At 36.9% G+C, this 13594-nt stretch overlaps 1 protein-coding gene across 1 annotated transcript in view; it reads right to left on the bottom strand.

The window, feature by feature from the left end:
* Positions 1 to 13594, bottom strand: part of CHMP2B (charged multivesicular body protein 2B) — a 30005-nt gene that overhangs the window by 11887 nt on the left and 4524 nt on the right. The window contains exon 2 of the mRNA XM_040484227.1: positions 4176 to 4267. Coding sequence (XP_040340161.1) covers positions 4176 to 4267 — 92 coding nt within the window. The remainder of the gene's footprint in view (positions 1 to 4175; positions 4268 to 13594) is intronic.

Below are 13594 nucleotides of genomic sequence, written 5' to 3'. Positions count from 1 at the left end.
CACTTCATATCCTAAAGATGTTAAAGGATAATATGGGAACATTATGAATAACAGGTCATTACATTTTAACATTTAGTAAACATGGATCTTGACAGATGCTAACTACCAAAGCTCATTTAAAAAGACAGATTATTGGGGGACCTGGGTGGCTCAGTCGGTTGAGCGTCCGACTTCGGCTCAGGTCATGATCTCACAGTTTGTGAGTTCGAGCCCCACGTCGGCCTCTGTGCTGACAGCTAGGAGCCTGGAGCCTGCTTCAGATTCTGTGTCTCCTCTCTCTGCCCCTCTCCCACTTGTGCCCTGTCTCTCTCTATCTCTCAAAAATAAATAAATGTAAAAAAAAAAATTAAAATAAAATAAAATAAAAAGATTATCTGATGATCCATTCTGTAGCTGTTTTTTCTAAAAACTGAACTGGTAGTTTAAGAACCTATCCACAAAGACAGCTTTACTGATGAATCTTCTCAAATATTTAAGGAAGAAATACACATTCTTCCAGTAAAGAAATGAGAAACCAACTCATGCTTTAAAGTCAGCATCACTCAGATGTCAAAACCAAATAAAGACTCTGCATGAAAAGATAACTACAAATCAGTATCTTTCACAAACACAGATACAAATATTCTTTACTTTTTCTTTGTGAGAGACAGAGGGATAACACATACAGGAGGGGCAGAAGAGGGGTAGGAGAGAGAGAATCTCAAGCACGTTCCATATGCAACACAGGTTTGATCCAACAACCATGATATCACGACCTGAGTCAAAATGAAGAGTTGGACACTTAACTGACTGAGTCACCCAGCACCCCTAGATGCAAATACAGTAAAACCTTGGACTGCGAGTGTTCTGCAAGACAAGCAAACATTTCTAATAATTTTTAACTTGATAAACAAGCGATGTCTTGCAATATGAGTAGTGTGTGATGATGAACGTCACATGATCACAACTGAGCCAATGGTTCTTCTCTCTCTCTCTCTCTCCATATCACTGTGGAATTGTGAGTGATCGTCTCCCATGCTCAGATGCTCGATCTTAGACTGAGATGTTTGGCAGAAATTGGTGATTTTTCAGAATGTTGGAAGGTGCCCACAACTGGCACTAGTGTATTTTTTGTCACTTCAAAGCACCAATGGATGGTTTTTTGCTTTTCCAAACAAGAGTAAGCTTAGGAATGTTCTGCTTCATTCCAGGTCAGGCTGCCTTCATATAGAGACCCTTTCCCCTGCTGCCTTATTGTCAGTTACATTAAATACAGTATATGACAAAAGTTTATAAATACTGTACTGTAGTCAACATCTGTGTGAGTGTACCCCCACACAGGAAAAGGTTGAAAAAAAGGCGGTAAGATGAAGGAGATGATTATGGTGAAAGTTAAGGAAATTATCGAGAAGTACAAACAAGGTATGCAAGTGGCTGAAACTGCAAGATTTTATAAGAAGTCTATGTCTGCATCTTGTCTGCAGTGAAGGAGGAGGAAAAGGCAGAGGAATCCCTCACTTCAAATGAGATTAGGGAGATGTGTAAAATGTGAGATATAGCGCAAAATTCTGTAGAAAAGCACACCCAAATAAGGCTGTGGCAGTGCAAACAACAAATCTGTTTAACAACAGTGCAATGTCACACTTAACGTGAAATCCTCAAAAGGAAGCAAAAGCAAGTATCATTGGATAGGTTCTCTGTAAAGCTGCATGAAAAGAAAAAGATTCCATTGAGCCAATAGATAGTATTGATTGTTAGTGACAATGAAAGTTGTCCTACACAATAACCCTCCTCTCTCTGGTCTCTCACATACCAGCCACAAAGGTTTTCAAAGGTAAGTGCAGGCTAATTTGCTTATTTTCCTTTATATTTTGTATTTTCCTTATTATTTTGTATTGTATTACAATATTGTAATCATTTTTATATTAATATTTTGGGGTTGTGGAACGAATCATGTGAGTTTCCATTATTTCTTATGGGGCAATTTGCTTTGATATACAAGTGCTTTGGATTACAAGCATTTGGATTACAAGCATTTCTGGAATGAACTGTGCTCGCAAACCAAGGTTTTACTGTATTCTTAACAAATTTCAGCTTACTGAAAATAGTATCTCAAAAAAACACGTCATTACCAATGTAACTTATCCCAGGAGCAAAAGCCTGATTTTAACTTTAATAAATCAATAAATGCAATTCACTAGGTTAACAGACTAAAGAAGAAAAACTGCATGACCATCAGCTCAAAAGATGCAGAAGTGAACCTCCATGTTCACCTGATAACACAGTGAAACTTAATTCAATATGGTTCAGTGTCCTAAATGTAACAACTAAAACTATAATTCTTCTAGGAGAAAACAGAAGGGAAAATATTAGCGACTTTGGGTTAGAGAAAGATTTCTTAGGACACTAAAAGTACTAGTCATAGAAGAAGAAATTTCACTTGATTAAAATAAAAATCTTCTGTTCCACAAAAGACACTATTCGGAAAATAAAAGAGGCAAGGCCAATAACTGGAGAAGATATTTACCAAATACATATTTAATAAAGTACTTATATTTGAAATATATAAAAAGCTCTTACAAATAAACAAAAGGAAACAACATGATGAAAAAAATGGGTAAAATATTTCAATAGACACTTTTGGCAAAAAGATATGTAAATGGCAAACAGGCACATGAAAAGATGCTGAACGTCATTAGCAATAAGTGAAATGCAATTTAAAATGACCATCTACTATACACCACTAGAATGACTAATATGTAAAGACTGTTGACTCCAACTATTAGCCAGGTTGTGGAACAACTTTACTTTCATATCTAGCTGGTGGGAACAGAAAACATTACAGCTGATTTGAAAAATTGTCTAGTAGTTTCTTACACAGTTAAACATACATTTACCCCATAATCTAGCAATCCCAATCCTAGAGATATATCCAAGAGAAACGAAAATATATGTTCACACAAAGACTCCAATTGTATCTTAATAGCAACTTCATTCAAAATAGCCCAAACCTGGAAATAACCCAAATATCCACTGGCTGTTGAACAGATAAATAAACATGAAAACACCCATACAATAAAGTAATATTCATCAATTAAAAAATTAATACTGATTATATAACATTGATTAATCTCAAAATAATTATGACTGAAGGAAACCACATTAAAAAAAAGTATTCATAGGGGCGCCTGGGTGACTCAGTTGGTTAAGCATCCAACTTCGGCTCAGGTCATGATCTCACGGTTTGTGGGTCTGAGCCCTGCCATCGGGCTCTGTGCTGCCAGCTCAGGGCGTGGAGCCTGCTTCAGATTCTGTCTCCCTTTCTTTCTGCCCCTCCCCCACTGTACTCTGTATGTCTCTCAAAGGTGAATAAATGTTAAAAAAAAAAAAATTAAAGTATTCATATTATATGATTTCATTTATATAAAGTCTAGAAAATGTAAACTAACCTACAGTGACAGATCAGTATTTACTGCAAAGGAGGGTGTCAGGGAGGGATGGATAGGTAAAAGTAATTGCGAAGGGAATAAGGAAACTTTTCCGGATGGTGGGGATGTTCATTATTATCTTGATTGTAGTAAAGGTTTCAGCATATATATATATATATATATATATATATATATATATATGCTGAAATGTATCAAATTATATGCTTTAAATAATGGAGTTTACTGCATGTCAATAATACGTCAATCATGCTGTTTGTTTAAAAGATTTAAAGCAACATATAAAAACATAACATAAAAATATTTAAAGACAAGCAAGACAGTCTATTTAAAAAAAAGGACATTCATTATCACAGACATAATGATCACTAAAACATCAAGTAAGATATCTGTGAGTTAACATAATTATTTCCTGTAACTTTTTGTTATTCAGGACCATTTAATCTTTGTTGTTAACTGACAATAAAGTAGCTGTGTTTTGAGAAATATTTCCTCCTGGGCATTCATGACTTCTACAAACTGAAGAATAATTTGATTTTATAATCAGCAGAATACACAGAATCCTGATAAAAGTCAGCAGAATGACACAATAAACGAAGGTAAGCAGAAAATTCAGGAAGACATAAAATGCCATTTCTTAGTAAATCACTTACCACCTGCCATGTGTCTTTTTCTTAGTTAGCTAATTATTCTAACACTAATTTCCAAATTTGTTTGAAAAGTTAAGCTGAAATTTAATGTTCTACTTACCAGCTGTTTTTCTTGTTTCTCTAAAGCTGCTCGATCTCTGATTATAGCCCTCTGCGTACCTCGTAATTCTCGATTCTGTTCCTTTATTACATCTAAGAGAATCACAAAAAAAACTTAAATGTAATTTTCTTCAATACCATTTAAAATATCAGACTTGGAGACTTTATTAAAAAAAAAGAAACCATGTTTTACTAGATGTTAATTTTTTTAATTCAATATAGTACATATATATAAAGTCAAATATATTAAAACTTGGACCATAAATATTAATTAAAGAACTACAAAAGATAACTGCAGATATGCTATAGTATCCAAAAGTGTATATACATCACAATAAAAGATTCCCTTAGAGAACTGATACTATGCAATGTTTTATATAGCACATAAATATGTCACAAACACATTCTTCATCTCTTCTTACCCCAGTATTATATGAAATTCCAGGCAGGAAGACAGGTCACTAAGTCATCATATCATCACAACAGAGTGAAATAGTAGACCTTCCAATGAGGCAGACCTGGATTTGAATCCTCCCTCTGCCACCTGATCATTATATGATGATATCTTGGGAAAGTTAGTTAATATTCTAAACCTCAGGTTGCTTATTCATAAAATAAGGATAATTGTTAAGGAGTAAATAACACACAATGTCCTGATACACTATTAAAGTTCCACTCAATCTTGAAGTTTTTCTAATTTATTCATTTGGACCCATCAGGTCCCATCTTTTGAAGAATTAAAGTGCTAGTCTAGGTCCAAGGGACTATAATTTGGGTTAGCTGTTACTAAATAGTAATTTCTTAAAAAATCACAGATATTGATGGTAATTCTTGCCAAAACTGATCTTTCATTACCAGGAACCTTGCGAAGTGTTGTACATATATTATGCAATATAATATCGACAATAATGCTATGGAGTTGATTTTTCTATTATTTTAAATTTTTTTTTAACATTTATTCATTTTTGAGAGACAGAGTGTGAGTGGGGGAGGGGCAGACAGAGGCGAGAGAGGGAGACACAGCATCCAAAGCAGGCTCCAGGCTCCAAGCTGTTAGCACACAGCCCGAGGCGGGGCTCGAACTCATGAACCCAAGAGATCATGACCTGAGCAGAAGTCACGCGGGCTCTTAAATGACTGAGCCGCCTAGGGGCCCCTTATTTTACATTTAAAGAAAACTGAGAGTTGGGAAGTTTCAATAACTTGCCCAAGGTCACAAGATAGTATGCAGTAATGCCAGATTTGGATCCAAGTGTTGTCTCCTGAATCAGTAATCTTAATCACTTCACTAGAGTACCTTTCTAGTCAAGAAGTAGATTTAAAAACAATGGTAACAGAAAGAATAGTCTCTTTATCAAATGGCATTGGGACAATAGGATGTCTACATGAAAAAGAATGAAATTGGGCCCCTACCTCACAATGTATATGAAAATTAACTAAAAAAAGATTAATGACCCAAATGTAAGAACTGAAATTACATAATTCTTAGAAGAATACATAGGAGTAAATCTGCATGATCTAGGACTTAGCAATAGATTCTTAGATATGACACTAAAAGCATGAACAACAAAAGAAAAAAAAAGATAAATTGGACTTTGTTAAAATTAAAGGCTGTGCACCAAAGGAAAGACATCCCACAGAAAAGGAAAAAATATATACAAACTATATATACATATATATATACACACATACACACAACTTATTAATATATAGAGAGTCTAGTATTCAGAATATATAAATAACTCTTAAAATACCAAAACAAGACTACACACACACGCACACACATATATGTCAAGAGTCTAGTATCCAGAATATAAAAATAACTCTTAAAACTCAAAAACAAGACAATCAAATTAAAAATGGTTGAAGGACCTGAATAGACACTTATACAAAGGAGATACAGAAATGGACAATAAACACAAAAAGAAGATGCTCAACATCATTAGTCATAAGGGAAATGAGAGACATTTCACATCCACCAGAATGGCTATAATCAAAAACAAAAAAGGAAAATAACAAGTGTTATGAGAATGTGAAGACTGGTACCCTTATATATTGGTGGTAAGAATGTAAACTGTTTCAGCCACTGTGGATAAAAATTTGGTGGTTCCTTAACAAGTTAAACATAAAATTACCATATGATCTTACCAACTCCACTTCTAGGTATGAGAGCTGGAGTATAATAAGAAATGAAGTCCTGATACATACTACAACATGAATAAACCATTAATATATTATACTAAGTGAAAGATGCCAGATACAAATGGTAACACTTTATGATTATACTCAGATGAGATATCAGAATAGATTGATCATAGGGGCGCTTGGGTGGCTCAGTCGGTTAAGTGTCCGACTTCGGTTCAGGTCATGATCTCACAGCTCCTGGGTTCAAGCCCCGTGTCGGGTTCTGTGCTGTCAGCTCAGAGCCTGGAGCCTGCTTTGGATTCCGTGTCTCCCTCTCTCTCTGCCCCTCCCCTGCTCATGCTCTGTCTCTGTGCCTCAAAAATGAATAAACATTAAAAAAAAATTAAAAAAAAAAAGAAAAAATAGACAAATCACAAAGACAGAAAGCAGACTGGTATTTGCCAGGGGTTGGGGAGAGAGAATGCGGAGTCACTGCTTATCATGTACAGGATTTTGGTGTGAGGTGATGAAATGTTTTAGAACTAGAGATGGTGGTTACACCCCATCGTGAAAGTACTAATGCCACTGAACTGCTGTTCACTTTACAATGGTTAACGTTATGTGAATTTCACCTCAAATAAAACGACAGAGCCAACACTCGTTATCCTTTTACTGATGGAACACCAACCTTATACATTTCTGTGTATAATGTATAACTTTACTCATAATAAAAATAACCATGGTCACCTGGGTGGCTCAGTTGGTTAAGTGCCCGCTCTTGATCTCAGCTCAGGTCATTATCTCATGGTTGGTGAGCGGAGTCTCACATCAGGCTCCGCGCTGATAGCATGCAGCTTGCTTGAGATTCTCTCTCCCTGTCTCTCTGCCCCTCTGCCCCTAATAGTTGAATAGGTTTCTTTGCTCCAAGGCCTCTAAGACTATTTAGTATATGAATATGCAGTCAATTCTTAAGTGGAGAACATATTATAGATTATTTCCTACATTTGTTAAGTCAAGAATTCCTTTTAAGAATCTCTATTAACATTTCCTAGATGTTAATGTTCCATGGAGCACTGGTTGGGATTCTGTTCTAAAATAACACAATTTATTAGTTTCCTACGGCTGCTATAACAAATACCACAGACTGGGTAGCTTAAAAAACAGAAAACTAAGTTTCTCACAGTTCTGGAAGCTGAAAGTCCAAGGTCAAGGTATTGGCAGGTATGATTTTTCCTGAGGTCTCTCTCTTTAGCCTGCAGATGTCTGCCTTCTTTGCTGTGTTCTCATATGGCCTTTTCTGTGTGTGTGCCCATCCCTGGTACCTCTTTCTCTTCTAATAAGGTCACCCTCGCCCTGAATTAGGGTCACATCTTCATAACCTTTTAACCTCAATTACCTCTTTACAACCCTATCTCCAAATACAGTCACATTAGGGGTTAGGACTTAGCACGAATTTTGCAGGGGTGCCTGGGTGGCTCAGTCAGTTAAGCATCCAACTCTTGATTTCAGCTCAGGTCATGATCTCATGGTTCATGGGATCAAGCCCAAGTCCATGCTGTGCTGCTTGAAGCCTGCTTAGAATTCTCTCTCTCCTTCTTTCTCTGCCCCTCCCCTACTTGCACTTTTTCTCTCTCCCCACCCTTCCCCAGCTTACTAGCTCACATGTGTTCTCTCTCTCCCTCTCAAAATGAATAAACTTAAAAACAAAAAACAAAAAACATGAATTTTGTGGGCATACAATTCAGTCCACAGCACACAATCTTTCCTCTGACAGGTGCAGACAGACACTAAGTGGCAAAGCTCTTATTTCCCTATCTTTAAAAGCGATCACGAGCCTTTTCATCCTCAACACTCAAAGACTCCTAATTTTCTTCTTTTGAACTTGGCACCCTATCTTGCCAAAGCCAACGAATTGGTATAAAAACATTCACCACTTACCCTACTGTTTCAACAGAAAATATGTTCTAAATTTAAAACTATGAAATTACAAATAAACTTTTGGAGTATAACATCTTTGTGTACTGAAAAGTCCCTAAACTCAACTAATATAAAATGAAATGGTAATACTGAGATAGTGATGAAAGTCTTCTAAAGCCACAAGAGTACAGAGATGAAAGAGAAGCCACCATATTGACAAATTAAATTGTGTCCAGATAACTGACACAGATGCAAAGCAACTGCTGAAAGCCTTGATGGAGAAGATCTAGAATTCTATCGATATATACTTTTTCATTATTAGGGTGATGTAATAAAAAGCATATATTTGATCTTTGTCTGGAGTTCCTGGCACAGAGCTCCTAAAACCCTCAGTGAGCTTCCTTAGTGATAGCAATATCTTTTAACTCAAGAAAGGGGACCCCTAGATAGCTCCTGGAGGGGACTGGTTACCAGAAAGACCAAATACTTGATTAGAGAATGGGAAGTTCAGCCCCAGCCCTCTGACCTCAGGAGAAGGGAGTGGGGCTGAAGACTAGGTTATAAAAAACTCTTGAACAAAGAGATTAGGAGAGCTGCTGGGTTGGTGAACACACTGATACGCTGGGAGGGCAGCATGCCCCAAAAAAGGGCAGGGAAGATCTTGTGCCACTTACAGTCCCCAAAACTTTGCTTCCATTTGGCTGTTCCTAGGTAAAGCACTTTTCTGAGTTCTACGACTTGTTCTAGCAAATTATCACACTGTGGAAAGAGTTATGAGGACTCTAGAATTGGTAGCTGGTTAGTCAGACGTATTGGTGGCAACCCGGGACTTGTGACTGGCATCTAAAATGAGGACAGTCTTGTAGGACTGAGCCTTGAACCAGTGGGCTCTGTGCTAACTCCAGCGAGTGTTAAGACTGATCAACTTTTTGGAGACACCCCATTGGTATCAGAGAACCATAGAGTAGAAAATAGATATAGCTATCTCTGTTGGCAAAACACATTATTATGACAGGAAATTTTACCAAAACATATAACTTAATCAAAACAGTTTTACTTCAATTTTATGTATCTATGTGTACCATAACTGTCACTGTATATTAGAGAAAGAAAAATAAAGAAAATTAACTACTGCATATTCCATAGCCTCATATCATAGTTAATACACCTATTAATATTTAAACAGTTCTAAGCTATAAACTGAGAACATCTAATGTTGCATACTAAAATACGGTCATAACACTTTAAACCATATTATCATGAGAAAAAGATAGTAAAACATTTTCTTCATATGAGATGATAGGCATATCCTATAAAACTTATCCTTTACCTTTTAGAAAAAAAAAAAAAAAAAAAAAAAAAAAAAACTCTGAAACCCACATTTAATGATTTGGTCTTCTAGATAATTCAGAAGGAATAATTTGAATATGGTTCTGAAAAACTTATAATGTTTTTTTAGGCCAAGTTTATTTTCCATTCTATTTATTTTTTGGTAGGTCTAATTTCCTCCCAAGCTCTTTCAGAGCAAGGAACACAAGTATTTTATTTATTTATCTATTTGTATCCTGACTGCACTTTATGCCAACTACTGTCCCAATATAGTATAGTTAGCAGTGACCTAAGGGAGTACAAAGATATTTGAAATGTAAAAGAATGTGCCTCATAGGCATAGTTAACACATTCCTTTAAGATGTATAATAAACTCTATCTGTTACCAAGAAAGATGGTTGATAATTTAACAATAACAAAACTATGATAGATCTTTTACCAAACTATGATAGATCTCTTTGTACGGTGGAAAAATAGAGCACTGACATAACCAGATATTTCCCTTACAATTTCCTACTGCCTCTTTTCATTCTGAGTCAAGACAATAATAGAAACATGTACTGGGTGTTGCTGACATCTAGGAGATGGAGCAGCACTGGACTCCTGTCCATAGTGTGCTTCCTTCTCCAGGCAAAAACAAACAAACAGTCCCAGTTTTTAGATTCCAGCACTTCATCTGCCTTGTGGGGTTGTTGTGAAGCACTTCTTAACAGGTAGTAATAAAAAACTTCCACATTGTTAAAATGGCAATGCTACATGGCTGTGACTACGGTATGTTCTCTTTGTGGTATGTTCTGAGAGATAAAAAGGGTCTGGAGCCACCCCACCCATCACCCTTTTTACCCACCCATACCCAGCACAACATTTAGAGAAGGCCACCCAAGTCAATTCCACTGTAGGTATTAAAAGCTTATCTCAAGCCTTTCAGACTCTTTTTTACTGAATGAAATATACATGTATGCACTAGAATGATCACAGACTTAAATTCTGGGCTCAAGATACAGACAGAAAAGGTCATTCGGCTCTTCTCGGTTCTGAGTCAATAAGGTGTATCTGCTTACAGAAAAAAAAGTCGAAAATAAAAACAAAACAAAAGGAGTCTCCATAATGTAGTCCAGCCTAGTTTACTAGAATTCTCTACTGGGATTTGAGTCCAGGCCCCAACTTGAATTACGACTGTCCTTCCAGATCCTGCTTATTTATATACAATTTATACATTTCAGGATTAAAGCAAAAAAAAAAAAAAAAAAAAAAAAAACAAAAAAAAAAAAAACTTTAAATTACAGGCATTCATTAATTTGTGAGTTATATTTTAAACATGTTTAAAGTGCCCTTCTTCTGGGGAGAAGGAGGGAGCCTATCTCAAGTTTACAGGGTAGTTGAGAATTATGCCCTAGGAGCCCCGAGGCACAACATGCAGATGTTTTCCATTCAGTGGGATTCAAGTTGGTCTACTGGACAGCATCCTCCCTACCGTATACAGGATTTGTGCTTTACTACAAGGTCATGTTTACTATAAGGTCATAACAAAATCTTAATCTAATACACCATATTTTCTGCTTTAAATGTTATTTCTTTAAAGAAAAAAATAGTTTTGATCTAAGCAATTTTATTGCCTATCAGTCGTCCTAAATTTAGCCATCACATGAATTGAAATAGGAGCACAAAATGTTCCCACATCCTGCTTTACCATTTTTACTAACTTGCTCTGGAGATCAAGAGCTGAGACGAGAGGGCACATCCACTTTAGATCTCATCTACCATCTCTGCAGCAGCTGTGAGTGAAGTGGTGATGGGCCTGCGGCCCTGGTATAGCAGGGTAATGGGCATTAGATACACCCTGATCATGACTGAACAGAAGAACCACCAGTGTAAAGGAGGTGTGGTGGAGCGCACCCAACAATAAAGAGGACAGTAGTCCTGGCTATGCAGGGATGTGCCACCTTCTTGGGTTGATGAGGAGAAAATAACTGCAAAAATGCTACAAACTCAAAAGTTAAGGGATAAGAAAGAAATGTTAAAGGTCAGTTCCTGGAAATGCTGGCTCTGGGAACCAAATTTACTGGGAGGCAGAAGGAAAACGACAATGAGGGACTGGGTAGGGAGGAATCAGAATTCGACATGCAAGCAAATCTGTTTCTTAGGCTTTGGAAATGGTAAACCAAAAAAATCAGGGAGGAATGGTATCAGTTTAATTAACCAGTTTTGATACATAGTAAAGAAAAAATAAGAACAAAAAATAAAACAGAAAACAACTATGGCAAAGAGAAAGGACTGTGGAGGATTGTGCTAACAGATTTCTTCTACATTTGGTCCAGGGAGCCAAGGATCTATTTAAAAACTAGGTTGAAGTTGAAACTCTCAGCAGGTCTTTCTTGGAAGGAAGAGTTGGAATACTAAAGAGAAAATAGGAGGGGTACCTGGGTGGTTCAGTCAGTTGGATGATCAACTCTTGATTTTGGCTCAGGTCATGATTTCAAGGTTCCTGGGATTGAGCCCTGCATCTGGTTGACAGCCCACTTGGGATTCTCTCTCTCTCTCTCTCTCTCTCTCTCTCTCTCTCTGCCCCCCTCTCCTACTCATGCTCTCTCTCTATAAATGAACAAATAAACTTAAAGAGAAAACAGGAGAGTCTAGCCCTATGGTAGCATAAAAGGAATGCTTCCCCACCTCCCGCCCCCAGTAAACTCTCAACTCACTCAGCCCTGAGAAATTCATTCATATTAATTTATTATTAGTAAAATATCAGTGTTTTTCAAAGGCTGAAGGAAGGTTTTCAGATGGGCTATGTGTCAGTAGATCTTTAGGTCTCAACTGGTCCTCAAAGACACAGGCTTCGGTACCATTATCAATAACAGCTTCAGTTCAGAAAATTGTGAAAGAGCATTTTCTTGCTTTAGGCAAGTGAGGGAATGACCAGGAAAGCTCCTATGAAAGGGAAGTTTTACAGACTTAATGGACTTGGAAAGTAGAAAACAGTAGCATGAAAAGAAATACTAGTCTTTGGGGTCATGCTAGGGATGGAGAAATACAAGAGGAAGACATGTTCCTACAGAAATAACCATACTACATTTACTGAGAAAAATGCTCAGAAGAGAGTACTGTGCTCCTGAATCCCATGTTCAGTTATTTTTCTTTGTTGTGCCAAGAACATAGGGGCCAAACAGAAAGTAAAATTTGAGTTTTTAAATATCCAGAACAACAAGCACTAAGGGAACACACAGCATACTAGGAAAGATCTAGGTATTGTAGACAGCACCAGAAGGATCTACCTTATTTGGTAGAAAGCAGAAAAGTTCTGGATAGAATTCAGTTTATATAGATAGTGGGTTTTATTTTCTCTTAAGATATCACAAATGTGGCCTTTTGACAGGAGATTCATCCCAAATTAGTCAAAATGTCACAGATTCTGAACTCTGGACTATTAGCGTACATGGATACAATCCCAATAAGGTAAAAACCAAGAAGCTGCCTCGTCTTGTCAGTAGGGTTCCTCAATTACGTCTGAACTTGTAGGTGGGTGACAATGGTAAATGGATGTAGACTATAGTAAGCTCTGGATTTTGGAAACACTACTTTTGGTTAGTAAATACTGTTATTTTGAAAATGTGTCTCTAAATTTAATCTGCTACAGAGATACTTCCATGTATTCTGAAGTCTCTGCTACCTTGCATATATGGAAAGTAGGAAAAACTCAGAAAAAGCATAATCCAACTTTGCAAGGACATAAGGATCTACTCTAGTTCCAATGAATGCAGGTCAGGAAGCAGAGATTTAAAAAAATGAGAATACAGGAGTGAGGTACTTAACGTAGTCTGAGATGGCATCAGAGAAAAGTTCTCGGGGAAGAAAAACACCCAAGACAGTGCAGGTTAGCCAGAGAAGGGAAAAAGAGGATCCTATGCATAAGAACATCGTAAGCAAAAATACGTCAGAGTGAGAAAGAGTATTTATGGTATGTTCTGACAAATATAAGAACAATACTGCTGGACAGTAAAATGTTCAGAGTTATGACAAGAAAGACAAGGTCCAAATCAAGGAGGACCATAT

This window comes from Herpailurus yagouaroundi, unplaced genomic scaffold (genome assembly GCF_014898765.1).
Source record: "Herpailurus yagouaroundi ecotype Mexico unplaced genomic scaffold, PumYag 162, whole genome shotgun sequence".
Classification (NCBI taxonomy): Eukaryota; Metazoa; Chordata; class Mammalia; order Carnivora; family Felidae; genus Herpailurus; species Herpailurus yagouaroundi.
The sequence above is the reverse complement of the archived record's forward strand: the minus strand, read 5'-3'. Positions and strand labels throughout refer to the sequence as shown.